The sequence below is a fragment of the Strix aluco genome, chromosome 21 (assembly GCF_031877795.1).
Source record: "Strix aluco isolate bStrAlu1 chromosome 21, bStrAlu1.hap1, whole genome shotgun sequence".
Classification (NCBI taxonomy): Eukaryota; Metazoa; Chordata; class Aves; order Strigiformes; family Strigidae; genus Strix; species Strix aluco.
Window position 1 is genome coordinate 9,257,579 of NC_133951.1, and position 26,847 is coordinate 9,284,425.

General features: G+C 59.7%; 3 protein-coding genes across 14 annotated transcripts; all 3 read right to left on the minus strand.

Moving 5' to 3' along the window:
• Positions 1-633: 633 nt before the first annotated feature.
• Positions 634-7,410, minus strand: TRIM65 (tripartite motif containing 65). The gene is made up of 7 exons (XM_074846880.1): positions 6,072-7,410; positions 5,267-5,961; positions 4,677-4,772; positions 4,369-4,602; positions 3,728-3,899; positions 3,308-3,388; positions 634-1,791 (listed from the first exon to the last, which is right to left on the minus strand). Exons 2-7 carry the CDS (start codon positions 5,711-5,713, stop codon positions 1,259-1,261), a joined length of 1,563 nt encoding a protein of 520 aa, XP_074702981.1. The 5' UTR covers positions 5,714-5,961; positions 6,072-7,410; the 3' UTR covers positions 634-1,258.
• A 134-nt stretch (positions 7,411-7,544) lies between these two features.
• On the minus strand, positions 7,545-13,035 carry MRPL38 (mitochondrial ribosomal protein L38). Of its 2 annotated transcripts, none has more exons than XM_074846882.1 (9): positions 12,854-13,035; positions 12,137-12,316; positions 11,426-11,554; positions 11,136-11,344; positions 10,696-10,768; positions 10,090-10,135; positions 9,551-9,709; positions 8,561-8,697; positions 7,545-8,180 (listed from the first exon to the last, which is right to left on the minus strand). In XM_074846882.1, exons 2-9 carry the CDS (start codon positions 12,279-12,281, stop codon positions 8,044-8,046), a joined length of 1,035 nt encoding a protein of 344 aa, XP_074702983.1. In that variant the 5' UTR covers positions 12,282-12,316; positions 12,854-13,035; the 3' UTR covers positions 7,545-8,043. The 2 variants fall into 2 exon arrangements, with proteins under 2 accessions (XP_074702983.1, XP_074702982.1); XM_074846881.1 differs by lacking the exon at positions 12,854-13,035 and adding an exon at positions 12,561-12,643.
• Positions 13,036-13,442: 407 nt separating this feature from the next.
• On the minus strand, positions 13,443-26,837 carry FBF1 (Fas binding factor 1). 11 transcript variants are annotated; one of them, XM_074846879.1, is made up of 26 exons: positions 26,570-26,837; positions 26,233-26,260; positions 25,118-25,555; positions 24,620-24,680; positions 24,032-24,082; positions 23,817-23,892; positions 22,978-23,131; positions 22,618-22,751; positions 22,151-22,253; positions 21,637-22,032; positions 20,888-21,046; positions 20,538-20,716; positions 19,806-19,864; positions 18,815-18,949; positions 18,512-18,612; positions 17,959-18,132; positions 17,335-17,442; positions 16,912-17,051; positions 16,493-16,611; positions 16,251-16,361; positions 15,683-15,859; positions 15,194-15,370; positions 14,867-15,004; positions 14,632-14,761; positions 14,153-14,307; positions 13,443-13,591 (listed from the first exon to the last, which is right to left on the minus strand). In XM_074846879.1, the coding sequence occupies exons 7-26, from the start codon at positions 23,088-23,090 to the stop codon at positions 13,508-13,510; spliced, it is 2,892 nt and encodes a 963-aa protein (XP_074702980.1). In that variant the 5' UTR covers positions 23,091-23,131; positions 23,817-23,892; positions 24,032-24,082; positions 24,620-24,680; positions 25,118-25,555; positions 26,233-26,260; positions 26,570-26,837; the 3' UTR covers positions 13,443-13,507. The 11 variants fall into 11 exon arrangements, with proteins under 11 accessions (XP_074702980.1, XP_074702979.1, XP_074702970.1 ...); XM_074846878.1 differs by having other exon boundaries at positions 25,118-25,208; positions 26,233-26,837; XM_074846869.1 differs by lacking the exons at positions 26,233-26,260; positions 26,570-26,837 and having other exon boundaries at positions 23,808-23,892; positions 25,118-25,208; positions 25,511-26,187.
• Between the last annotated feature and the right edge of the window lie 10 nt (positions 26,838-26,847).

Genomic DNA, 26,847 nt, shown 5'->3' on the forward strand with positions numbered 1-26,847 from the left:
ATCTGTCTGGTAAACATGGGATCTCCGGACACCTCCTGTGCACAGACAATTTTTTGGCTTGGATAAGCTCCCAGGTCCACGCCGGCCCAAGGTCCCACCCAAGGACAGGCCCAGGAGTGGGGAGGTGCAGAGTGAAGGAGGAAGCACAGCAAGACAAATCGCATCTGTCTGTGAAGAAGGGGATTGATCCTTTTAAGCTGTTTTTCCCCAAAGGAAACAAGCTCATGTGATTCATTCCCCACGCGTTTGCCTGCACGTTCCCAGCACCTTTGAACCCGGTGCCCAGTTTCGCCCCGTTAGTCCTCACCAGCATCCCTGCGGGGGCGGGGGGAGATGCCGGACCTGCCGTCTCGCCCTTGGAAGAGCTTCAATCAAAGCTTCAGATTTTCCTCTGCGCCAGATCAACCTTGGGGCAGAGCCATAGGAAACCCGATTTCCTTATCGCAGTGCTACTATAAATTAAGCACCTTCTAATTCTGCTGCCAGCTGGTCACTCCATGGTGCTGGTCCCTGCGAGGACACGGAGGGGCAGGATGGGGCCCTGCAGGGATGGGTGCGGGAGCAGGGGCACCCAGCTCACCCCCTCAGTGCTGCTTGTTCCCACAGCTCCCACCAACATGAGGTGAACCCCATAGGAACATAGAGCTTTATTGGGGAAAGCAACTTTGTACAAAGAGCAGCCGCAGTGTGGCACCTCAAAAAGTTGCTCTGCCATGTCCGAGAGTGGCAAGAGGGAACTGTGAGGGGCTGGGGGAGCAGGACCTGCCTGCATGTGCAGCTGGGGGAGCACAGGGCTCCCGCCGTGTTGCTCCACAGCACCCAGTGGCTGCAGCAACCCCCTCTGGGGTCCTCCTCACCTCAAATCTCCCCCAGGCTTGGGAGGTCTGGCCAGGACAGGAGAGAGAAGAGAAACCTAATTCTTGCACCCTCCCTACCCACCCCTCACCCCCTCTGCAGGGACAGGCACCCACATGTGCCCCCACACAGCAACCAGGAGCTTCATCCCCACAGCGAGGGCACAGCCCTGCGTCCCCTCCCCTGCCCTAACTTGTGTAATCAGTGTGATATTTGCATATGCAAATCAGAGTGGGTTAATTTGCATGTCTGTCCTCATCAGCCCTTGTTAAAACACTGCACCCCACTCCTGCCTCAGCATCTGGGTCCCACTCGCACCACAACAGCCCCTGGCTGCAGCTTGGCTATGGCACTAGCCTGGGGCTTGCCAGCCCGGCTAACAGAGCAGCACCACGGCTCCGGCTCAGTCCCTCCGGCACAGCGTCATCGCTCGCCCCTCGCACAGCCAGAAGACAGGAATGAGGGGCTGGGTGAAGACATTGTGGAAGGAGTGGATGAGCTGTATCTTCTCCCCGAGGCCGTAGAAGGAGAGGAGCCCCTTACCATAGTCCAGGCTGACCCCCAGGTTCTTATATAGCTGCTCCTGGATTTTCTTTGCCTGGCCCTTGTGCCAGGCCAGGTAGCAATCCTCCCGCACCTGCAGCCCCCACGAGCCCCCGTCCAGGCCGATGTTGAACTTGTGGCCCTGCTGCCACTCCCAGGGGAGACCACGGTAGGTCACCCCCAGGATGACAGAGTGGCTGGAGATCTTCACCTCCCAGTAGTGGTGGCCATGGCCGTAGACCTGCGTGCACATCACCTGCCAGGGCTCGAAGCGGGGTCCCTGCTCCTGCCACCCGCAGATGGCACTGGGGCCGTGTTTGGCTTTCCGGTTACCTTTCGACAGCTCCAGGTACTTGTTGGCTGTCTTGGGATCGAAGGTCAGGTTGCGGTGGTCTAAGAAGAGAAACGACATGGATGGGGCTTAAATTCATCAGACCTTTACACCCTTCATGTGAGCCCCCACAACAGTGATATGGTTTAAACTGCATAAGGCTGGCTCCCAAAACAGAAGAGAACAGGCTGTAACACATTTGGAGGGGAAGATGCGATACCTGCCCACCCACCTGCCACAAGGAACGCAAAGAGCCCAGAAATAGCAGGTGAGGCACCGACACGCGACGTTTCGCGCTGTCCTTGCACAGCCCAGCTCACAGCCAGCAAGCAGCAGTGGCTCTGTGGTCATTTTGGAAGAGTTTTGCTTGGTTTTAAGAGCAAAAAATATGAACATGGGTGGGGAGAGGGGGGGAAAACCAGGCACTAAGTGAGCAAACATGGTATTGCAGGGGGTTACTCTATTCTGCACAGGCTGCGATAAATCCTCTTGCCATGGGCAGTTGCAGGCCACCAGCACCTCACCTTCCTCCCGCAACAACCCGGCCTGGCCAGTTATGCTGGGGTCATGCCCGCTGCACATAAATCATGGCTTTTTCCTATTAATATCCCTGAGAATGTTTTGTGGGGCCTGATGGAAGGAATCTTACAGGTCCCCTAGGCATCAGTCGCCTCCCTGGCAAGAGTGACATGACCAACATGCCCTAAACATTATCCAACCCTGTTCCCAACAGGGAGGAGATGGGAAAAGGAGCACTGAGGAAATCGCTAAGGAATTGGAGTGGGATGGGCCCAGGGAGGGAAGGGGACATGAAGGACTGCGGCTGCGAGTGCTGAGGCCATATCCCTGGACAGAGAGCCATGACTGCAGGCAGGGCTCTGCAGGCAGGACTCTGGACTGGTGCTGTGCCAGGGGTGGCTGGGGCAGCTCACGACACATCCCTGTGGGTGCTCACTTGCCAGCTGCTGACGTTGCCTGCCTGCCTGCGGGACAGTGCTGTGTCTAAATATGGGCCGTGGGGAACAGGCACATCACTCCTGCTCGAGCAAGATGCCCGAGGTGGGTGAAAGGGAGAGGATGGAGACAGGGCAAGATCTGGGACAGCGGCTGACCCAACGTGGGCACTGAGAGCCCCAGTTTCCACAGGAAAGTGTTCCCTGTTCGCCTGCTTTAGGTGTTGGAATGGGCTGCCCAGGGCAGGGGGGGAGTCCCCATCCCTGGAGGGGTTGAAGAGTCGGGTTGACCCAGCGCTGAGGGATCTGGTGGAGTTGAGAACGGTCAGTGTGAGGTTAATGGTTGGACTGGAGGATCTCCAACCTAGATGGTTCTGTGATTCTGGTGCTGCTAATGCCCCTAACAAGCCCTTTCCCATCCACGCAGTATCCCCCAACCCATCCACCCCGGCCCTGTAGCACCCTTCTCTGCATTTAGGGAGAGGGATTAGGAGAGTCACGGAAGGAGCCTCTGTCCCCACAGCCATGACCACCCTTCTCCCAGGCAAGAGTCTGGCTTGGTTGCCAGATCCTACTGGGGACCCCAGCAGGGTTCTGTCCCTCCAGACCCCCACGTGCTCCTCACCCTTCAGAAGCTCCGCTCGGATCTGGCACACGGGGAGAGGAGCCACCACCTTCACCGCCAGCTCCTGGGGATGCACTGGGCCTGTGGAGAATGGGGACAGGCATTTTGAGCGATGCCACCCAAAAACTTTTTCCTTCCTGGCTTTGATGGGAGGAGCAGGGGAAGGAGGAAGTCTATCGTATCCAAGCCTGGGAGTGGGCACATGCCACCGCATTTGGCATTACCAGCAAGGAGGAGGCCACAGGGAAGCCACCCAGCCCATCCCTCCCCATTGATAGCCATGTGCTGAACAGTAGATGTGTGTCCCCATCCCGAACCCCTGTGCCCAGCAGCCGTGTCCCCAGCACGGTGACATGGGCCAGGCTGTGGTTCAGGATAACTTGGAGCCCTTCAGAGTGACCCTGTGAGCAGAGGGGTTACCTTGGCCAGTGGGGTCGGGGGCTTTGGGGGCCACCGAGCTGGGCAGGTCCTCCAGCAGGAGCCTGGAGATGTTGGCAAGGATCTCATCGATGGGCTTGATCACAGCAGCTACATCAAACTCCACGGGCAGCAGCGCTTCTGGGCTCTCCAGAGCCGGGAGCAGGGGGAACTCCTGTGAACAGATGCACAGACACCTATGCACTGGGCTGGGGAGGATCCGCAGCTCCGAATCCCATCTGCACACACTACGTCTCCCCAGTGGGTGATGGAGGCATCCCCAAAACATCTGCCATTAGCTGTGGCTGGCGCTCAGGGTCAGGGGACAGTCGCAGCAGGAGCGAGAGGCTGCAGGGAGCAGAGGGGCTGCAGCACGGGATTTTGTGTTTTGTTGCAGTGGAAGAGCCTTGCTGAGTGGTTTGGGGGTGGGAGATGCTGCCCATAGCCCTGAGGGCAGCACCATCTGCTCCCATCCAGCATCACCCCCTTCAACTTTTCAGGGACCCCCCCAAAAGCAGCACTTCCCCACAGCCCCATCCCATCCCTAAGCTGGGCTGAGGATACATCCCCCATGGGGAAGGGGTTGACCACGTCTCTGTCCTCACCGAAAGGGTGCGGGGGGGGACACAGCGCAGGCACAGTACCTGGAGGAAGGTCCTGTGGTCAGGGCAGGCCAGCAGCCCCTGAGCCCTCTCCCTGTGCTGGCCGAGGACATCCAGACGGTCCTTCAGGAAGCTCCAGTCCTCCTCCACATGCCCCAGCGCTGTTGCCTGCTCTTGCTCAATCCTGGCCACTGTCTGCCACTGGAAATCCTCCAGGGCTTTCCTCAGGAGGGCAAATTTGCTCAGAATCACCGATTTGACCCCCTCGGAGGAGTCCTGGGCAGGGAAGAGCTGTGAGAGCCGGCACACTCCCACCTGCACACCCCCCACAGAGGTGGCCACAGTGTTACCTTGATGCTGCACGTTCGCTCCTCCAGCTCCTGCATCACCCGTTCAATCCTCTCTGATTCTTCCTGGGCTTTTTCCAGGGACTCTTTCAAAAGAGCCTGTGAAGGGAGTCACCAATGTCCTGCGGTGCAGCACACTGCTGCCCGCCTGGCCCCTGGGAGCTCACTCGGGGCGGCAGGACAAGGCTTGCAGGGGAAGGAGAAGGCTTGGGAAGGGGAGAGGCTGCATCCAGGGTCGCTGAAAAGTGAAATCTTGTTCTGAATTTCACCACTTTTTCAGCTGTTTCCTCTAGATTGGGGATCACAAACACACATGGCACCATTCATCTGGTGCTGCTGGATTTATCCAGCTCTCTGCTGCTCCTGACAGCCCCCGGTTTCTCGGGGAGCAGCCAAGCACTGGTGGCACCTCCCTGGCCAGAGCCCATGTTCAGCTGAGGCCAGGCACAGCTCAGCACACAGAGGCACATCACACGCCCACAGCAGGGCACGAGCCAGTGGAGGGGGATGTCATGCTGTGCCTGAGGTGCTGTGACTCCCCCTTGCTCACCACCCCCTGCCGTCGCCCCAGTCCTGCCACCCATTGTCCCCACCTGCTTTTTAAAGCGTTCCTCCTCGAAGAGCACCCGCCGGTGCTGCTGGCACTGCCGCACGGTGCAGACACAGCAGATGCACTGCCGCTCGTCCTCGCAGTACAGCTCCAGTGGGCGCCCATGCTGCGGGCACAGCTCGCCGTGGGCCACCTCAGACCCCTCTGTGCCCGAGACCCGCGCCTCGCCATCCCGCGCCAGCTCCACCACGCTGTACAGGGTGACATTCTTCTCCAGCTCCGGGCGCTGCTCAAAGCCCCTGCGGCACTCGGGGCACGTGTACCCCTTCTTGGCCCCGGGAGGCTCCTGCTCTTGCTTGTGCCAGTGGTCGCTGATGCAGCGCTTGCAGAAATTGTGCCCGCAGGGCAAGGTCACGGGCACTCTGAACAGCTCCAGGCAGATGGAGCACACCAGCTTCTCCTCCAGCTTCTGCGAGATGGCTGATGCCATCCTGCCTGCGGCTGGGATCAGGGCGACGGGGAAAGAAACCGGTGAAAGAAGCTGGGGAAACAGAAACTCAGCTGCGAGGAGGAAGAGATGGTGACGCTGAGCCCAGGGGCGGGTCAAGGCATCGAACCAGACGTGCTCTTAAAGAGACACCCAGGGGTGCCCCCTAGGCCACGCTGGCTGTGCCACACTCTGAGGGCTGGAGCCGCTCCCCCCAGCACCGGGAGGGCTGCGAAGCGCGGCAGGAGACCCTGGAGAGGAGGAGACGCTGCAGCGGCGCCGCAGGGAGACACACGCGAGAGGCTGGCGGGGCTCAGAGCAACGTCTGTGCCCGGGAAGGGGTTTGCAGGGGGACACCCACCATCGGGGATTTGATTTCGCTCCTTTCTCGCCCTTTGAGGGAACTTCCTGGCGTCCTCCCCTCTGCCAGGGCTGGGTCCCCGAGCAGAGCGGGGCACAGAGACCTCAGCACAGTGCTCCCGGCAGCTGCCAGCCTGGGAACCAGCAGAGAGGGGCACCCACCGCTGCTGCAGCCACACGCCACCTCCCTCTGCAGTGACAAGGGCTGTGACACATGCCAGCGGCCAGCCAGGGCCACATCCTGCTCCTGCACCTTTCCACTTTAAACGGCAGCTCCTGCTCTCTGCACATGCCTGGGTTCCTGTGTTGGTCCCGTCCCAGTTTGTCAGGGAGGCATCCATCTTCTTCACTTCTCCATTCTGTCACCCCCCCCTCAGTTTATACACACTTTCCTTGGGTCCCTCCCCTAGACCGACCCACATTCCTATGGGGAGGGGTAAGGTCCTTCATGGGATGATGTAATTAGCACGATCTTGCTAATCTTTATTAGCATACTCAGGGTGTCAACTTTAATTTGCATTTCATGGATAATGAAGCAAAGGTCCTTCACCCGACGGATGCCCTTGAAACTTTACAAGATGTCCCAGAGCAGAACCGTCCCGTCTCCACAGGGCTCCCTGCTCCAGCCCACCCTGTGCTGCCCAGGCAGCCTCATCAGCTCCACACTCTGCACCCCACAACCACAGTTCCGCTACGCGCGAGTGCTTGAGACGTTCCCCGGCTAGGAGGGCCTCCACTGCCCCCATCCCTTCTCTCTCTCAGGCTGTTTGTTCTCACGGGCATCTTTTGGGGGAGTTCCAAGTCATCTCTCACACCGCTGTGGTCACCTCACCAGATAATTCACCCCAGCTTAAACCAGACCCCAGACCCTTCAGGGCGGGAGGAAAGTTCAGGGAGCTCAGGTGTAGCTGGGAAGGGCCCTGAGCAAGGGCAGGGGGGAGGCATTTCAGCACACTCTCAGTTGTTTGCTGGAGGCCCTTATTTCCGGAGGAAGGGGGGAACCTTAGAAAAAAGGGACTGGGAACCAGAGCTGGGAACAGGCAGCTGCAACAGCAAGAGCATGTTGGTGTTGGGGGGTTTCAAGCTGGGAAGGGGGGATGTGCAGAGAGCCCTGCTGAGCACAGCAGAAAGCAGAGTCTCTCCCCAGCGTGGGGACAGGCTCAGCAGCAGCGCCAGCCCAGCACCCCGCGTCTGCTCCAAGCCCAGCACCTCTGCAGCTCTGCTTTTGCTCCACCTGCGTGCAGGGAGTGAGGGGAAGGAGACTGAGGTCCACACGCTGGGGCAGCTGTTGGCAGACGCCAGTCCACAAACGCTGACCTTGTGCAGGTTTACCACTTGCGCAGCCGCACTCTTCCCACTCTCCAAGAGCCAAGAGGGAAGGGGAAGGGCTGCCCTCCTCCCCTGCACCCTGCTGAGCTCCCCAGCGCTGCGCCAGGCGGCCGGGATACCAAGCTCTTCCCAACAAAGACAGCTCTGCCAGCATCGCCCAGGGTGTGTTTAATCAGATGAGGACTGCACAAATGAAAGCCAACACGGTCCTGAGCCGCAGCGCTGGAAAGAGGAGGAAATCCAGGCTGGCCTGGCTCTCTTTGTTCCATAGACAGGCAAAAGGAGAACGGTGATCCATGCAGAGGAGCAAGGCAGGACATCTTGGGGGGGACTCTACCTGCCACCCCTACTGATCAGCTCTGCTACAGAATCAGGAGCAAGATTTCAGCCTGGCCATGGATTTGCTTTCATCTAGGAGCGTCCTCTTTAAGCAGCCTTTTGACCACCCAGCTGCCAGCACTATGAATGCCTGTTGCCCTCAGCCACGCACCTCCCAGCACTGCCAGCGCAGGGGAACTGGGAGCTGAGGGGCTGAGACTGTGGTCTCCCTCCAGAGGCGCAGGTGGCTCCCAGCTGCGCCGCTGCGGGAGTGCAGGGAAGGCGGCAGCCCCATCTGCCAAGAGCCAGGAGAGGAGGCCGGGTCCTTAGTAAATGCCGTAGGTGGGCTCCTCCGTGTCTCGGTATCGGTCCAGGTACCTCAGAGGCTGGTGGCGCGGGAACTTTAACTGTGGAGGATGGTAAACGGGCGGCCGCACCAATTCAAACACAGGCTCTCTCATATCTGCAAAGGGGCGACGCCATTAGCAGGATGGCCCAGATCCAGACCCCGGCCCTCCCCTTCAGCAGCAAGGAAGGGCCCTGGCGCGCACACGGGACCAGGGCTGCTCCAGCGCGCCGCGCTGAAGGCTCTCTCGTGGTTATGGTAAAATGCTCCTTCAAAACGGCCCTTTACGGGTTGCTTCCTCAGACTGCTGTGAGGCTGGCGGAAGAGGGCTCGTTCTGTACCCAGCCTGAGCTGTAACAGCTCCTAGACAAGAGGCCAGGCCCAAACAAGAGCCTACAGCCACAGCTCGCCCACTGACACTGTGTGTCACGTGCAGGGGCCGTGTCCCAGCCCACAAACATGCCCCTTCCCACAGCCCCGCATGCTGCATTTCTTACCAAGAAGCTGATGGAAGACCTGAGTAACGGAGCTGTCCCACTGACACTGGAAAAACGCCAGCCCTGCCGGGGTCATTGCATCCTCGTGCTTCCTGTACCAGTCAAACGTGCTAAAGGTTCGCATCTTCAGGCTATGGCTGGAAACAAGACCCAAGCAAAGAGCTGAGGTGAGCCTCTTCCTGCAGCACCCTGGTAGGCAGCTACTTCCCCACATCACCCCAGAGGCTAGAAAACAGAGGTGGAAAAGGAAGTCGCCAAAAGAAAAACTCTCAGCTCTGTGCACATTTCTGTCCCAGGCAGGGCAAACCTCTTTCTCAACAGCCCGTGATAAAGTGACAGCGATCTGCAGCGCTTGCAGGGCTGCGGCTGCGGCCTCACAGAATCACCTTGGTTGGAAAAGACCTTGAAGATCCTCCAGTCCAACCATTAACCTCACACTGACCGTTCTCAACTCCACCAGATCCCTCAGTGCTGGGTCAACCCGACTCTTAAACCCCTCCAGAGACGGGGACTCCCCCCCTGCCCTGGGCAGCCCATTCCAATGCCCAACAACCCCTTCTGCAAAGAAATACTTCCTAAGAGCCAGTCTAACCCCGGCCTGGTGCAGCTTGAGGCCATTCCCTCTTGTCCTATTGCTTATTACTTCGTTTAAGAGACTCATCCCCCCTCTCTGCAACCTCCTTTTAGGTAGTTGTAGAGGATGATGAGGTCTCCCCCTCAGCCTCCTCTTCTCCAGACTAAACCCCCGCAGTTCCCTCAGCTGCTCCTCATAAGACCTGTCCTCCAGACCCTGCACCAGCTTTGTTACCCTTCTTTGGATACACTCGAGTACTTCAAATGCCTCAGGCGACACACAAACTCAAAGCAGCCCCAAACAACCCTGCAGATGAAGAGGAACTGCTCTCCTACAGCAGTAACAAGCATGGGATCATAACGAGCAATAAGCCAAGCCAAGCGAGTGTGGAACCGCCCAGTGAAAGCCTGAATTACCATGGCACTGGCCGAACATCCTCGCTGAAATCTATGGGGCAGTCTTGCTTGAAGAGGAGGAAGACGAAGCGATGGTAGCCAGTTCCCCTGGCAGGGAATGGGGGCAAGTAATGGCAGATCTCCTTACCCGACTTGATGTCGTTGCCTGGGATGTTCGTCCTGAACACAAACAAGTTTACTTCACTATATACCCACCCATTTCCCTCCATTAGGACCAGCAGATTCACCCAGCATTGCCAATTGCTCTCTGCTACGTTTTGACATGACTTACGCCCTGTTTGACAGAGAAACAGTTAACAGAGGCTGCTTTCACTGGAAGAAAAATCACACCCGGTGACTTGAGTGCCAAACAGCAGCCACGCCTGGAACTACGGCATCTTTAGCAGCACCCAGGGGAAAAGAAGCCAACGGCACCAGAGAGCGCCATGGAACCGCCGCAGCCAACGCTCATTCCCGAGCTCTGCTGGAGGAGTTTCTGCCCGCTCCACCTGGGATTTCCCTGAGCCAAGCAGCGCGCAGCTGCGAGGTGCCGTACTCACACCAGCCAGTGCAGGTACTCCGAGTCCGCATCTCTTAAATGTCCATCTGCAAACGCACACAACAGGGAAAGGTGACTCAGGGACACCCTGATGTTTGCACCAACCCCATGCCCGGATCCACTCTGAAGGGAGGGGGCAGCTCGAGACCTCCCAGCACTCCTTTCCTACCAGAAAAGTAACTCAACCTTATAGGATTGAGCTTAAAAGGAGGAGCAAAGAACTCTACAGATGGAATTCCAAGACTAAAAGGACTTCTTGCTCAGCTGCTTCACGTCACTGTGCTTTGGTTTCTCAGGGCAAACAGTGTCAGCTAACCTACCCCCCAGGCAGACTGCCAAGGGAGAGAGGGCTTTGAGGGTAAACAAAAGATGGGAGTCAGGGAATTCTTCCCTCTACACTCTGACACAGGTCCTGTTGCATCACTGTTCCATCTCTCAACTGCCAGAAATTTGGGGAGGCTACAATCTCTCCTGCATATGTAAAATGTCCCTGCTTTCCAGATATCACCTCACCTCAGCTTGTGCAGCCAAAAGAAACAGGAGCTGACCAAAAGCAGAGTGAAACAACCCAGTTTAAAGATTTTTTTTTAAAGAACCTGCTACTCACCTGGATTTGTCAGCAACAAAGTCCAGAGGGAGCCTTTATCTGCCTCGTATGACACTGCAGGGGGACTGGAAGCCTAAAAGAGCAACAGAAAGGGAATGTAAATCTCTCAAACAACAGCTTCCATTCAGACCAGATCACAATTTCCAAGGCAACGAATATGCACTTGTCACGGGCATGGCCAGGAAACCGGGCACAGCCACACCACCACCCAGTAAGCCAGCTCCACCCAGAGCCCCCAGAGGGCTTTAATAAACACCAGCCTGCTGACAGACAACGACCCTGTTGCAAAGCTCTGTCCTTGTCGTGTCCAAGAAACATATTTCTTTCATCACAGGGGAAATACCCTTGCAAAAGAAATCCCCAGAACAAGTAATGCCTGTTAGAAGCATCTGACAGAAACACACATGGGCTCGAGGCTGCTCCCAGCTCCCCTCACACACCTCTGACGGCGTCACCATGTTCCCATAGCAGACCGGCACAAGGTACTCGTCCTCTGGGCTGTACTCCACCCTCAAGGGAACCCAGGGGGTGAACGTGGCCCCCTTGAACAAGTCACGAAATATCCCGCAGTGCTCCGCCACACGCTGCTTGTGAAAAGGGCCGCTGGTCTTCTCCCACTCAGCTCTGACTTCGTCGAGGGGAATCAGCACTGCAAGGAGAGAGAAATGCTGCAGGAGGTGGCTGGGGGCCCAGACCGGCTGGGGCAGGGAGAGAGGTGTGGGGCACAGACCAGTCCGGAGCCGCGCTGCTCTTTCCATCTCGGCACTCTGGCGGTTCTCCCTCAGGATCTTTTTTCTTTCCTTCCTCTCCTGTGCCTGCAGCAGCTTATCACGCGGCAGGCTGATGTCGGTCTTTGGCTCTTCAGAGAGGGGTGAAAAAATCATGTATGGGAAAAACATGAATCTCCAAATACCCAAACACAAAACGCCTGCCAAACGGTAGAGAGCACGTGAAAGAGACACAAACTCCGAGATGTCAGAGACTCGATTCTACCACCTCTGCCCTCCCTCTGCACCTCCACCCTTCTGCTCCCTCCTCCCTCCCCAACCATCACACTCCCAGGCCCGCAGGTTTGCCAGCTGGGGAGCAGCTCTGGTCTCTGCGCCTGCTCAGCAGAGCAGCCAAATTTGCTATTATTTGCTGCAGCTCTAAAGCTCTGGGTCCACATCTGCTTTCTCTGATACTACTGGGGTTCCAAGGACTCACGACTTTACTTTGCTCCACGTCTTTTAGCAGGTCAGCCGCCCTCCTTCCAAAAAACTAACATCCATTTCCCCGGAAGACATTTGCACTCTGCAAACTTCTGCACCGGGAAAGGGCCAACCTCATGCCAAAGCACCTCATCAGCTCCTTACAGGGCAGGCTTTGGGGCAAACCCAACCACAGCTTCCCCGACCTTCAGCAGCAAAACCTCGCGCGGAGCAGCTCCTCCCACCAGTACCTGGCGGGGGGCAGGTGTGCTGCCGGTACGTCTTCCACCAGCGGGGCTTCCTGCTCTCCTTCTCCGCCAGCCTGAAGTAGCGAGTGAAACTGCGGTATTTTTCCAGCGCTTCCAAGTTGTCGACGTCAATATCCTCGTTGGGCATCGGCCCCAGCGGGGCCGCCCGCTTGCAGAGCGCAGCTGGAAGCGGACAGAGTTCCCGCTTTAGACAGAAAGCGAGAAACAAGACCAAGAGCGCCCGGGGCGGGCGGAGAGCGGGAGCGCGGTCCCTGGCCGCTGCCACCGCCCCCCCCCCGGAGCCGGCCCCGCCAGCACGCTTGCGGAACCCAGGCGGCCGAGGGCTCCCCGCCCCGCCACACACACACTCCAAACGCCTCCCACTGCCCGCTCACGGGGAACCGGGGCTCCCCGGCCCGCGCCTCACCGGCCGTGCCGAACGCCCGCCGGCCCCGCAGCGCCGCGCTCAGCAAAGGCGCCGCCATGGTGCGCGCCGCCAGCAGTCCAAGGCCCCCGTTCCCATGGCGACAGGGGCTGCGCCGCGCACCGCCGGCCCTGCAAGGCCCCCGCTGCCAGAGCAACGGGGCTGCCTGGCACCGCGCCTGACTACAAACCCCCCGACAGCCCCGCAAGGACCCGCTCTTCCCTCCGCCCTTGCCCCTCTGCCCCACGCCCAGAGCGGCCCTTGCTGCCACCCCCAGAGATGGAGGCCACACACACCGTGGCTCTTGGCACAGTCCACATCTGCTCGTAGCCGTGGTTAAGGATCGCGCCAGGGGCTACAGGTACCGCACCCAAGGGTTTGAAGCTCGGGCAAGTGGGACTTTGAAGCGTGGTCAAGACAACCTGCGCTAGTGATGAGAAATTCATACAGGATAGACTGTGATCTCCAAACCCTAGGAAACAAGTGGAACACCCTGGAACATAAAGAGAAGGTCTGGGATTGTGCTGAGGATGAAATATTGGACAGCCTGGCAAAGTGAACAACCAATTAAATTAACGTGGCAATAAAACTAACTTTTGAGTGTCCTGGAAGTGAACTACCCTCGTTATAATACTAAAAACCACACACACACACACACACAGAGGTCAAAAAGACCACTGCCCAGGTTGAGACCCTTTCCCTGAGCACACGCAGTAGCAGAAGCATGAAGTATGTTAATCACAAACCAATCAGTATCTAACAGGCGTATTTGGAAAAGCCTCTGATTTTTGTGTATACAAGCAGCACAAAAACCTGCTGTTGCTGTGCTTGATTTGTGGAAAGGTCCACCGAGCACCCAGGCCTCAATAAGTACAGAAACTCTCCTGAGCGTGTGAAGATCGGTTTATTGCTCAGCCATCCCCTGGGCACGGCATGGGGAGGCCACCCCTTCAGCCTGGCAGAGAAACAACTTTGTAGGACACTTTCTTCAGGGATTCGAGGAAGAACTGTTCGTTTTCTAAGTAATAATGGTCCTGAGAAGAGAGGGAAGAGATATCAGAGAGTGCCACAGAAGGGGGCTGACAGTCCCGGGTGTCACTCATAAGGGAGGGAAGCATCCCAAACCCTCCTTCCTGCAGTCAGCAGGGGGCAGGTACCATCCGTGGTACCCCCTGGGGTGTGGGGGCTCCCCCCGCCCCGAGTCCACAACCTCACACTCTGAGCAAGACCCCCAGCGGAAGCCTCAAAGAGCAGCCCTGCCTGGGGAAGGGCCCAGCAGGGAATCGGGGGGCTGACGGGAGAGGACGGGGACATCATGAAGCCAGAGGCCAGCAGAGCTGGCTTCTCCCACCCAGGGATAGGGCGAGGACAAGGGCAACCCCATGGAGGACATTATCCATCAGCCTGAGACCAGCTGTGAGGAGGATCCACCCGTCCTTGCTTCTAGCATCACTCCTCTAGGTTCCCAGGGCTTCTACAAGCCTGCACAGCCCCACAGCTCAGTAATGATCTGAGCCACAGCCTGGGCTGTCTCCCATCAGGCTCAGATCAGGCTTCACCCAGCCCCTTCCCACCCCAGTCTCCCACCAACTCACCTGCAGGGCTCGGAACTTCATCATCGCCAGGGTGGCGCTGAGCTCGACGGAGCTGGCCCTGGCCAGGAGTTCTTGGATACCTCCCGGGCTGCTGATGGGAGGTGGAAAGCCTGGAACAGAAGCCCAATTGTGTGGTGCTGCCGCCATCAGAGGAACTGGAGACAGAGATGACACAGCATCCCTTTGGGTGCTGCCTGCGTGTCCCTGCAGCAGGGTCCTCCCCACGCTCCCAGTGCAAATGGGCTTTAACCCACCGGGCCTCTCCCTTCCTGGCCCCTCTGCCCTCTCCTGGCACTGCCCTGGCTCAGAGCTTCACTGAGCTCCTTCAGAGGACAAGGAGGCCAACACCCATCTGAGGTTTATATACAGGGGAACTAAAACAGCCCCCAGGAACAGCCCAAGCCTCCTGAGAAGTGGAATACAAGTGCAGCTGCCCCCCAGCACGTCCCTTCCCACCAGCAGCAAGCACAAAGCCTTACACAGCACGCTGGAGCCTTTCAGAGGGGCACTGGAGTCCTGGCCTGTGGTCTGCAGCATCGTGGGGCTCTTGGACAGCTCCTGGCGCAGCTGTTGGAGCTGGCTCTTCTGCTGAGCCATGCTCAGCCGGTCCTGCCCCATCCCAGGGAGAAAGGGAGAGAGAGAAGCTGTTGGCAAAGGTTCGGGCCCTTGGCACAGCGGCCCCAGGCCCACAAGGGAAGGCGAGGGGGTATTTGCCTGGTGCAGACGCTCTTGCTGCTGCTTGACCTGCTCCAACTGCCGCTGCAGGGACTGCAGCCTCGACTGGTCCTGCGACTCGACCCTGCGTGCCTCCTGCAGGGCTCGCTGCCCTTCCTCATACTTCTGGGAGGAGAGCTGCAAGGCAGAGCAACTGGGGAGGCTGGGGACAGCGACCCTCGCTGCCCTGGGGCAGGACTCCTTTGTGCATCCCCTCCTTCCCCTTTCAGGACAGGCTTTCTGCCCCTGCTTTGGGAGGGCTGTGAAAGCCCAGCTTGCTGCCAGCCCGTGTGCAGCTGGGAATGGCAGTGCAGATGCTCCGCTTACCTTGGTCACGCTTTTCAGCTCCTCCTCCTGCTGCTGGACGCGCAGCGCAGCCCCATTCACCTCCTCCCTCTCTGCCTTCAGCTCCTGCCAGGCCTCATCCAGCAGCTCTTTCTCTCTCGCCAGCTGCTCCTCCTGGGCTCTCAGTGCGCAGACCCGTATCTTCACCTCTGCCCGCTCCTAGGATGGGCACAGGGGAAACCAATGTATGACCTGCTGTCCTGGACACTCTCTTGTGTCTTCCCAAGAGATGGGAAAGATCTGCCCCTGCTGAGCTTCTCGTGTGTGCCAGTTTGGGGTGCAGAGCCACCAGGTACTCCAGCAGTACCCTCACCCACCCAGCCTTGGGCTGCTCCCGGAACAGCCTGATTCTCACCACCCCGAGCGATGTGTCTGCCTCGAACAACTCCACGTCTCCCCTGTAGGCAGGACCCACGCGGCAGCCTGCCAAGGGGGTGCTGGAGGCCACGGGCAGGGGCTCTGCTGCGGTACCTTGGCCAGGCTCCTGACGTGGCCCTCCCCCTGGGAGTCCATCGGCAGGATTCGGGCCGTGTCCTGCTCCTTGCTCCGTGCCTGCTGGGTGTGAAATTCAGCCCACTCGGCCGCCAGCTTCTGTCGCTCCTCCGTGTGCTTCTGTGTCACCAACTTCCGCTCCTCCAGCAACGCACTCTGGAGAGCATCGCCAGAGAGGGAGAGAGGAAGCACTAAGTCCCATTTGCTGGAGCACTTTTCTCCTTTAAACCCATCTCTGCCACTGAACCCCAGCCAACACCTAGAGGCTGCCTCAAGCCCAAGGCGCCTGGCGTGAACCCTGCATGGAAAGCTCTGGCCCCAGGCTTCCCGAGAAGCTGCAGCACCGTGCATGCACACAGCAGCCTCTCACATCCGTGTGCCAGAGTGTTGGTCTGAGGGCAATTCACCATGCAGCTGGGTGTGGGATTGAGGAGGCAGAGGAAGGATGCTGCAGCCCAGCACTTTCCTCCACCACACACCACAGTGCAGCCCCGCTCAGACTCACAGGACATGTGAAAAGCACCTGGAGATCTCCGCCCCACCTCACCTTCGCCCTCTCCAGCTCTGCTCGCTCCACGGAGAGCTGCTGGGTGATGACTCGTCGCTCCTCCTCCAGCGATTCTGCTCTGGAGCGCTCCGCCAACACCGTCTGTCGCTCCTGGGTTCAGACACAGAGGAGACACAGATGCCATTAGCAGGCTCCAGGCCAGGGACCTCCAGTAGGCAAGACCTACGGCCCATCCCCAGACGGGAGGGCTGAGCTGGGCAGAGGACACAGGCTGGGCTCACCTGCTCCAGCAGCCGAGTCTGCTCATCCAGCCTGGCCTCCATTTTGGCCACCACCTCCTGGAATCGGTGCCGCTCCTCCTCTGCGTCCCTCTGCTGCTGGGACAGCCTGTCCTGGAGCACTGGGGAGAGGCAGCAGCAGGGCCATGAGCAGCATGAAGAGGGAAGCCCCGCTCTGTCCACCCCGCATTCACAGAAAAACAGCACACATTTGTGCTCAGCACTTTCTGCACCCCCCCCCCAGGACACCGTTTTGGAAAGGAAAGACCCCGAGATGCCCAGTGACCGAGGCAGGCAAGGCTCTGCCAGCCTTGGCTCCCAGCCTCTGGCCAACTCGGAGCACCTTCTCCCTGTTTCCTGGGTGTCCCCAGCCCCGGCGGGGACCCCGCGGCCATTTCGGCACAAAGGAATGGCAGACATACCCTTGAGCTGCTTCTCCTGCATCTGTGCCCCCATGGCCAGCTCCTGGGAGGTGGTCTGGTGTGTGGCCTCCACCTTCTGTAAGATGTCACGCAGGTTGCTGGAGAATTTCTCTATCTGATCCATGACACCGTTCAGAGTCCTGCGGAGAGCAGCGAGGGGAGGGTCACCCCGGGGGGACACGCTTCATCTCCCCGAAATGGAGAGGGGGTCATGTGGTGGGCCAAAGGCCGGGCAGCCCTGCCCCGAACCTCTCTGGGGCAGAGCAGAGCAGTATTCCTGCATCAGCAGAGCTCAGCGTCCCTGGAGGCAGGGGGTGGGAGAGGGGATGGCCTCTGGTGCCACGGTCCGAGGCTGCTTCCCCGGAGGACAGGGAACACCGTGGCCAGGGACCAACGTGGGGACGCGACGCTGGCCATCGGTACCTGGTGTGTGAAGTGGCGCTGGTCACCGCATCGACCTCCTGGTCCTTCAGCCACTTCAACCGCTGGAGCTGCTCCTCGTGCTCTCTACGGAGCTCCTGCACAGACACCCTGCAGGACACGGGGAAGGAGCCCACCACAGGCTGTTACAAACCAGGGCTACCCAGGACGGGCAGTGGGGACGAGGCTTGGTCAAGGGCCTGAGAACCAGGTCCCAGGAGCTGAGCTGGCACGGGGCTCTGTCCCAGGGCATCCACTGACAGGCATCCGCATTGGGCACGGACCACAGCTGGGGGGGATGGGCTGCTCCGCCAGAAACTGATTTCTCATTGACCCCCAGTGTGTGGACACCAGTGACTCACTGACCTGGATAAAAGGGCTTTGGGGGAGATAAAACACCAGGCTCAGCATCTTTCAAAATACAGTGCATTCACTCTGAAAGGACGTCTCCAGCCACACCTCCCTCTGTCCGGCTACAAAGCAAATCCCCATTCCAAAAGCCACCCAACTGCTCACAGCCCAGTGCTTCTGGAGTCTCCTTTCACCGTGTCCCCAAACCACTCCCCAGTTCCTCTGCCACAACCAGGAGCACCAGCCCCACGCGTGTGCCGCTCGGGCCGCTCTCACCTCTGCTGCTCTCGCAGCCGCTCCAGCTCCAGCGCGCTCCGTTGCTCCAGCTCTGCCTGCGCCTGCTCTGCCTCCTGCCTCTGCGACAGGAGCTGAGCCGCCAGCTGCTCCTTCTCCTGCTGCAGCCTCTGCTCCCGCTGCCTGCAGGTCTCCTCCAGCACCTTCACCTGGCTCCTGCCCGCAGAAGTCACAGCCAGGAAGAAGTGTTACTTTCAGGGCAGTAGCCAGCCCTCTCCACCCACAGTGCACGCGGGGATTTCGGAGCAGAGTGGCATCGCTGGGGGCGCGGGGAAACACGCAACTCTCCGCAGCCTGAGCCCTGGCTGGGGATATGCTGGCCCTGGGACCGGCTCCTCCTCCTTCTCCCCCACGGGACAGTGTGGGTGAGAGCAGACCCCCACCTTGGCTCACCTATGGGGCTCCTCTCTGCCCCCACCAGCTCCACACCCACACGGCTCTGGGCCTGCCCGCCCCAGGGATGGATCTGGGCAGCGGGAAGAGGGACAGGGCTGTAGGTAAGGCCCTGGCAGAGGAGGGGAGTATGTGCTCTCGCCTGTGGGTGCTCTGGAGGAGATCCAGGTCCTCCTGGTGCCGCTGCTGGAGGGTCTCCATCAAGAGTTTGTCCTGTGCCCGTGCCAGCTCCAGTGTCCGGACCTGCCGGGCACCCAGGGAGAAGGTCCTTGTGCCACCCAGGGGACAGAGCTCCCACAGCAGCACTTGCTAGCCGCAGGCTTCTCTGGACACGCAGCTTCCTCCTCTCTGCCCTGTCCCCCTGATGAGATTGGGAGCAGGCGTGGCCCCTGCTCCTCCCCCTGGGTCACCCCTGCTCCCCCATCCAGCTGGTGATGTGGCTCACCTGGCTCTCCAGCTCTGCCACACGGTCCTGGGCACGGAGCAGTGCTGCCTGACAGCCCGTTGCATCCTCCTGGGGCTGGGCAGCGGGAGCCCCCAGCCTCCTCTCAGGCAGCAAGCCCAGGGCTGGGGACTCTGCCTACAGGGACAGAGAGAGAAGACCCAGGCCCTTCAGGATCGGGGGCTCTGTGTTGTGGCCATCAGCCCCCAAAGGCAGGCATGTGCCTTGCCTGCAGCTGTGCCCTGGCTGTGCTAACCTGCGCAGACACAGGGACGCTCTTGGGAAGGTAAAGCCCTGAGGAGAGCATCTCCTCCCAGCCCGGGAATGGCGACCCAGCCCCAGCCTCCTGCAGTCCCTCCTCTACACACCTCCAGCCCAACCTCACTGCTGCCCAGGTGACACTCGGCAGCCCCTACCCAGCCACAAGCACGCTGGGCTCTTCCTTCTCTGGGGACAGACTCAAGGATAAGACCATGAGTCCTCAGGGAGACAGTGTGTGTCCTGCCACCAGGGCTGGGCCAGGAGGCCCAGCTCGATGAGACCAAGCAAGAGCTGCCCTCCTTGTCACAGGCTCCAATTCCCCTTCACTTGTCTAGAAACAATCTCAGAGCATCTTCACCGCCATACTGGGGAAAACCAGCTGAAGAAAAAGTCCTTCGTCAGCTGGAGCCTCTGATGTCTCATTAATAGGATACAGAGATGCCTGGGGAACTCTGTCAACACTGCTCAGGCAATGCAGGCTTGTCAATGCACACGATTTACAAAGCAGCCACAGCACACACACTTTGGCCTGACAAATACAACTCGTGGCATCTTGGGGCTCTCCAAAGCCTTTGCCTCCATGAACACAGGCTCCCAGAGCTGCAAAGCGGAGCACATCCATCCTGCTGCCCAGGGAGCACGGACAGTTGGGTGACCCTGAGTTGGCAGGGGAGGGCTCATGATCACCACCCCGATCCTGCACCTCTCGGGGGCACAGGCCCATCAGACCTACCTGAGCCAGCGGAGCAGGGCGCTGCGTCTCCTGCTCTCCTGGGAACGAGGCTGCGGGGACTGAAAATTCAACAAGTCTGTGATTCAGACAGGCCAAGGGGAACCATTCCCTCCCAAAAGGACAAGGGCCTGGGTCTCTTCGGCAGAGCGAGAAGGGTCCTGCCCCGCTCTGGCAGCTGGGGATGGACGCTCAGACAGGCTTGTCCAGACCCGCATCCCTACCCCACCTCATGCACAGTGGCGGGGATTCTGCTCTGCAGAGTAAGTCTGGGGGCAAAGCATGGCTCCTCCTCCATCTCCATCAACTTGGGAGGAGGCTGGGTCCCCTCAGCCACTTTCAGTGGCATCTGAAGTGGTGCTCAGCCTCAGCCAAGGGCAGGAGGGGGTCTTCCAGCACACAGCGCTAGTGGGACGAGTGTTGGGGCAGCACAAACTTAGGCCCACCCATTGCTCAGAGAGAGTAAGTCCCCGGCAGCCCTCTGAAACCCCACAGGCAGCGCTGTGGAGCTCAGTGCACCCCAGCACCATGTCCCCACCACACCACGACATGGGCATGGTGGGATCCTGCAGCCTGGCAACCCCCTCCAGCAACAGCTGGGCAAAGCCTGGGCAGCGTTCACATGGACAAGGGCGATGCTGCGGCTCCTGCCTTTCTGTGGCTGGTTGTTTTTGCAGGGCCGGGGGACCCTCTCTGCCTCCTGCTGCCCAAACCGTACAACCACACGAAACTCACCCAAGGCACTGGCGTCGCTCGAGGGATCCCCCTGTGCAGCCTCCAACGGGCGAGCTGAGGCTTGTTTCATGGTGCTGAGCCAGGGGAGCGGTGGCCTGCGTGGGCACAGAGACACGAGTGATGCACAGCAGCGCCGCAGCTCACGGAGAAGCGCGCAGACATTCTCCTGCTTGGCATTTCTTGGAGTTTTTAAACTTCAGAGCCGCCTGCCCTCCCGCTTACAGAGGTGCCAGGGCAGTGTGATCACCGCTGGCTACCAGCCCTCCCCGTTGCCCCATCTCCCACATGCAGCTGCTTTCTGCAAGACACCCCTCCCGTGGAGCACGCCTGAAAGGCGAAGGTGGCCTTACCTGGAGCTGTCTGTGTTCACTGCCTTGTCCAGCACGGCGGCTGCCTGTGGCCGTGCTCCTGGGGAGGCTGCTGGCGGGCTGCAAGCAAAAAGCATCCGATGTGGGAGAGCCAAGGAGGCGAGGAAAGACAAGATCCTTTCCCCCAACACCAGTTCCTGCCTGGCAGGGGAAAGCCTCTGTCCCACTCAGCTGTGGCAGGATTCAGCCTTTGGGCTGCAGTGGGAGCAAAGACACCTCAAAACCTCCCTCACCGCTGTTTCTCCTTGCTGCATCCACCCCCTTCCCCTGGGCAGCACCAGCCCCAGCCAACACAGCCCTGCCCACGCCACAGGGCTCTCTGTCTGCAATTCGCTTCAGAGTCCCCTTCAGTGGCACAAGTCTGGACCTGTCTCCGTGTCAACTCAGCTGGAGGAGGTGGTTTGCCTCAACTAGGAAGAAGGAAGCGGAATGAAGGCAGGAACGAGGAGCACAGGGAGGAGCTCGCGGGGGTGTGCTGATCCAGGACAGCTCCGCGGGACCCACAGCACTGTGTGCCCTCTTGGCTACAACTGGCAGGAGAGCCCAGAGGTGTGAGGGGACTGCGGGCTGGATCAGTGGGACACAGCCCCACATTATTACCCCAACCTGAGACAAGACAGTGCTTAAAAAATTCATTTCTCAGATCTGAGCCCAGGGTTTCTGAGAGCTCCTGCTGGAGCAGCTACACGCGGAGCAGACGGGAGCGCTGCGGCCATCAACCACGCCTTTACCTGACAGGAGAGCCGGGATTCAGCCCTTCGCTTGGGACTTCGCAGGGCTTGGCGGTCCTCTCTTGGGCCTTTGCCTGCGCTTGGGCTTTTTTCTGAGCCAAGGCAGCACTCAGCCAGTCCTCCTCCTCCACCGGGTCAGTTTTAGTGGCTGCCTCCTCTGCAGCCAGGAGCTGTCTGGCAGGGCCGGGCTGCCCAGCTGCGGCAGGGCTGGGGGAGCTCCCTGCAGGACTGGCCTTTGCTGGAAACGACAGCTCCAAATCAAAAAAATCTTCATGTTTCAAGCCCAGCCAGCCACTTCTATTTCTGCGGCCCCGTGCGGGGCTCTGGCTGGCTGACAGAGGAGCTTTGGAGAGGGGCTCTGCTTTAAGTTCGCTGTTCTTCTCGGCTGAAAACCTGCTGTGAGGAGAAGCAGTCACATCCCTGTCTGTGAAGGGACACCGGGGACCCTGCCCGCTCTGCTGCAGGGGCAGCATGGTCGGTGGCTGCAGCTACAGACACACAGAGAGCACAATACCTCAGAGACTGCCTTCTCGCTGGCCGGCCCTTGGCTATGGAGGCCACCGTGGGCTGGTATGCTCCAAACACAAAATCGTCCTTGTCCCGGCCCTCTTCTTTCTCTGTTCAGACAAGCGGCCTTGAGTCAGCGCCCAGAGGAGCAGCCAACGGCAAAGACTCCAGCCCTCCTCCTCCTCCCCCCCTGCAATTCCCACTGACAGTGCTGCATCTGGGAAAACACAGCTGGAAACGTCTTGCCCAGAAACCGGCGAGCAAGGGGCCTCCTCAGAGTGGCTGCAAAAAACTTTTGTTGAGAATCTGCCCACGGCCAAAGGCAGCCGAGTTACAGCTCCTGTGCAAATGCTGCCAGGCTGCCGCGAGGGCAGAAGGGCATTTCCCCTGTAAGGGCAGTAGAAATCAATCTCGCTCGCCCAAGCCAACGCTGCCACCTCTGCAGCCCTTCCCAGCATCCCTGGCTGTGCTCACCCGGCTGCTTTTGGTACTCCTTCGCCAGTTTGACCTCCCGGCGCTCTCCCAGGTCTGGCACTTCCAGGGTTCTGGTCATGGAGCCTTGTCCCAGCAATTCATCCAGCTTGGTGCGGGCTGGCCGGACCTCCTCTCTGTTGGGGACACAGCAGCAGATGGGTTTCTCCCACAGGCAGGGCTGTTCCTCCTCACACAGCCTTGCCAGCCTGCTCTGCCTCTTCTCTGCCACACAAGGCTGCTCTTGCCCCTTTCGGGGACCCACAGGCACAAGCTCAGCATCCCCCACCCACCATGGTGGCACCATCTCAAGAGACAAGCCATCCCCCTCCTTTACTCCCGCCGCCCCTTCACCGCCCTTACTCTTCTGTCTTCTTGCCCTGCCTGCCATCTCTTCCTGGGCCACTGCCAAGTCCCAGGGCAGCCATCACGTCGTCACCGTCCTCTTCAAAGGTGAGCTCCTTCCTCTTCCACATTGGGGTCGCGGTGCGCAGGGGCGTCTGGGCTTCAGGTGGCTCTGTGAGTGGGATCACACATGGTACGAGGTTTAGGCTGGGCTTGGGGCTTGTCTTTTTTTTTTTTTTCCTCCCAACAAGAGATCAGAGCAGCCCTGCCTGCTCTTATCTCTCAGGACCATTTACAGAGTCACTTTTAAATAGCTCTTTTCAGTGACCAAATCTCACAGCAAGTGACAAAGTGGCAACGTGCTACTGCCTGATCCGTGGCCACTGATGGGACATTGCTGGGTGTCACTGACACTGGGGTTTCCAGCTCTGGCGGACACAAGCAGCTTCTTCAGCTTTGCAAGTTTCCACTCAGAGAATTGCTCCCCACCTTTGCCCAAGGTCCCTCTTCCACCAATGCACCTTAGTCCTTGCCCCAACCCACCAGCTGCTGCTACTCGTGTCCAGAGGGGATTTTTCAGGGTGAAAGGAGATTTGAGGGGACTACCAGACCCATTGGCATCCCTGCTGCAGCAGCAAGAGAGACGAGTGACTGTAACACGGTCACAGTGCAGCTGGATCCCACCCAGAGGTGCAACTGTGCTTTGGGGTGGACCAGCGACGCCCTCAGCCACCCAAATCCTGACCCAGAACACCGGTTCTCGTCTGGCCGTGTGCAGAACAGGCTGGATGAGGTCCAAGGGAAGAGCTGAGGCTCCATTCCCAGAAAGGAAACGTCAGTTCTGTAACCTGTAGCACCTTTCACAGTTGTCTTCCCTGGCCTAGAACCGGGTCTCGACGCTCCCAGCAGATCCGCTTCCGGGTCGTCCAAATCCTGGAAAGCAACAGGACAGCAACGGGAGCAGGGCGAGTGCTACTCCTGCCTCAGCGCTGCTTCTCCCTTCGGAGGTTGGTGCTGGAGGCCACGGCTGCAGCCCACGCGGGGCTCAGACCAAGGGTATTTCTGCACTGACCTTCAGGCTCTGTAGCAGACCTTGAGGCTCTCCGCCGGAGGCACTGGAGCCCTGCACGCCAAGGAGGGCAGAGATCAGAGACAAGCAGACTTTGGAAACTCCTCACCCCTCGCTTCCATGCTCCACCCCCCGGTTTTCCTCATTGTTTGGAATGGGAGAATACATGCCCAGCTCCTCCTGGTGTGCCCCTCACTGGAAACCCCACGTGCCTTGATTCCTTTGCTGAGATCCTACTGCCTCTGCGAGAAGCGTCAGGAACACCCAGGCTGGTGCTTTGGGTGAGGGTCCTTCCTGTGACGCTTCCTCCCAAGAGCACCCAGCAGGGCTGGGCTGCAGCACGACGTGCCCCCCTGGCTTTGCTCCAGCCCACCCACGGCACCCACAACCCCTTCTCCCACCAGCTACCCACTCCCCCCAGCCCAGCTCCCCCACAGCTACGCCAGAGAGGGGTCACCTCTTCAGCCAGACTTCACAGCTCCCCCCGATATCCCACTGCTGACTTGCCTGGGGTGACACCAGGGGCAAGCCTGGCCCAGCTCAGTCCCAGCCCTTGGGATACCCAGGCTCTCTCCCAAAATTCGGGCTCACCTCTGCAGCTTCCACGTCCTCTGCAGGGAATCTGTCGAAGAAATCCTCCGCTACACGGGACCTGTGACACAAGCCCAGGGGTCAGCAACAGCACCCGTGAGCTCGGCAAGGGCGCATTGGGGACAGCCAGGCCAGGTGGCAGCCGGCGGAGGGGACCACGCGGGCACACCGCGGCAGCCACGTCGTGCAACAGAAAAGGAGGCGAAAATAGCACCCGCATAAAAGACAGAAGCGCTGGGACTGCTGCAGTTAAGCAAGCAACTCTCCTAAGGCAGATGTACAGGAGATGTACCGGGCTGGGCGCACCCAGCTCTCGCTGGAAAGCTGCAGGCTCTGGGCTCCCAGTTCCCAAAGGCATCGCCAGTAACTCGCCTTCCCGGGCAATCGCTGTCGGGGCAGGGAGCGAGGGGGAGAAGCCGAGGACGGGGCACGTCACAAGGACTTGGGGAGCACAGAGAGATCTCCAAGAGCAAGAGGCTGTGTCTGAAAGGCACTCACTTCTGGCTGGCTGGCGAGCTGGTGCCCCAGGCTCTCCCACTGCGGCCCCTGGCCAGCCACGAAGTTCTTGTAGAATTCACGGGGCTTTCGTCTGGAAACAAGACAGAGAGATGTGAGGATGACGGACACGGGCATATACCTGACCTGGGCACCCCAAAGGGGGATTTGCTGTCTCCCCAAGGGACACAGAGGCTTTTAATCAGAGGTGAACTTCACTGGGCCTCCCCAAGCTGACATCCAGCCTATTCAATGGCCTCTGACTCTGGAAAACCCTGTTTGCTGCTTCCTCCCCCTCAGAGATCACTGGCTGTTGCACCAGCACCTCCCGCTCCTAGCAGGGGAGTAAGAGGATAAGGATGCTGTCCTTTCAGCTGCAAAAAAGGTTCCTTTTACCATCCTCGTATCCCAGGAGGTCGCCAAGCAGATCATCCACAGACTCTGAAACCAGAAACATTAAAGGTGTTGAGGCAGAGGAGCTCACCACGCAGGTGTAGAAAAGCTCCCAGTTTCAGTATGCCTTGCTCTTTTGAAATCCCCCAAGAATAAAGGTTTAGTCTCAAGCACCATCAGCATAAGGCCTTCCTAGAGAGAACTGCCAGGACTTGACCTAGTATTTTGTGGATAAAAGACTTCACTCCACTTAGCCAGAAAGGAGATCTCTTTATCAAGGAGTCAGCGGCTTCCTGTTCAGTCTCTGGCCACAAGCAGCCCTTCCTCTGGGAGCTCTCGCCCCACAGTGGCTCAGAGGCCCTGGGCAACCCCAAAAGCGCTGCTTCAATTATCAGGGGCTGCAAGAGGCCCCCAAACAAGCACCTGGACGTTAGGTGAGGGGAAGAACTGAAATAAAGGCATCTATTCTGCTCTGGATTGGGGAAAGCCCGCAGGAAAGGGCTGTAGGACCCCGATAAGCAAAGCCCCTCGCTGGCAGAGGCAGGTCAATGTCTCTGCTTCAGGGATGAGACAACGCACCCAACTGCAGCTCTCAGCCAAGGACCAGGAACCACCGCCGCAGCCAGGACCCCCACCTGATCCCGCTGCCCCCCGCCTCTGGCCCCGCGTTCTCGCAGAACAAAGCGCCTACGGACAGCGAAGGGAACGCGCCCCAGGCTACGTACCCCCGAAACTTCTCTGGGGTTTTGTAGCCTACGGAGAGAGACAAATTCCCTCATGAGAAAAGGGCGCGGGGCTGGCCGGGTCCTGCTCCAACCCCGCCGGAGCCAGGGGCACAGTTCTCCAGAGCACCCCACAAGCAACACCGAAGCCCCCCCGCCCCCCTCCCGGCCCCGCCGCTCGGGAAACGGCCCCTGAACCGCCGGAACCCCGAGACATTCCCAACAGCAGCGGCAAGCACAGCCCCGCCCGCCCCCCGCGGGGTCCCTCCTGCCCCCCCCAGAGGGGCCGGAGCAGCACAGCCGCATTGCCCGGGCCCGCCTCAGCACCCCCCGCACTCACCACCGCGCCGCCCCGGCCTTCCCCTGCTCTCCCGCCGCCTTCCCGGCTCCTCCCGCTCTCCGCCGCTCCCTGCAGGGACACAAGGGTCTCCTCAGCGGCCGGCCCGGCCCGCGGCACCCCCCGTTACCTCTGGCCCACGCGATCTCCTGCTCCTGCCGGGGCCCCTCTCCGCCTCCGCGCTGCTCCGCCTCGCCCGGCCGCTCGGAACAAGGCTCCGGCGCTGCAAAAGAGCCCCGCAGGGAGCGAGTCCCCCCGCCGCCGCCCCGGGGAGCCCCCAC

What these genes read in the sequence shown, in the direction of transcription:
- MRPL38 (XM_074846881.1), bottom strand. Translation starts at nt 12,618, where the DNA reads ATGGCGGCGCCTTTGCTGAGCGCGGCGCTGCGGGGCCGGCGGGCGTTC. An exon ending in GATGTTCGGCCAGTGCCATG is followed by an intron (nt 8,698 to 9,550) that starts GTAATTCAGGCT and finishes TCTTGTTTCCAG; the next exon opens with CCATAGCCTGAAGATGCGAA. An exon ending in GGTCTTCCATCAGCTTCTTG is followed by an intron (nt 8,181 to 8,560) that starts GTAAGAAATGCA and finishes GCCCCTTTGCAG; the next exon opens with ATATGAGAGAGCCTGTGTTT.
- FBF1 (XM_074846869.1), bottom strand. Translation starts at nt 25,571, where the DNA reads ATGTTTCTGGTTTCAGAGTCTGTGGATGATCTGCTTGGCGACCTCCTG. An exon ending in CAGGGCAAGAAGACAGAAGA is followed by an intron (nt 22,752 to 22,977) that starts GTAAGGGCGGTG and finishes TGTCCCCAACAG; the next exon opens with AGAGGAGGTCCGGCCAGCCC. An exon ending in GCGAGAAGGCAGTCTCTGAG is followed by an intron (nt 22,033 to 22,150) that starts GTATTGTGCTCT and finishes TTCTCCTCACAG; the next exon opens with CAGGTTTTCAGCCGAGAAGA.
- TRIM65 (XM_074846880.1), bottom strand. Translation starts at nt 5,713, where the DNA reads ATGGCATCAGCCATCTCGCAGAAGCTGGAGGAGAAGCTGGTGTGCTCC. An exon ending in ACCACAGGACCTTCCTCCAG is followed by an intron (nt 3,900 to 4,368) that starts GTACTGTGCCTG and finishes ATCTGTTCACAG; the next exon opens with GAGTTCCCCCTGCTCCCGGC. An exon ending in CCCCGACCCCACTGGCCAAG is followed by an intron (nt 3,389 to 3,727) that starts GTAACCCCTCTG and finishes CATTCTCCACAG; the next exon opens with GCCCAGTGCATCCCCAGGAG.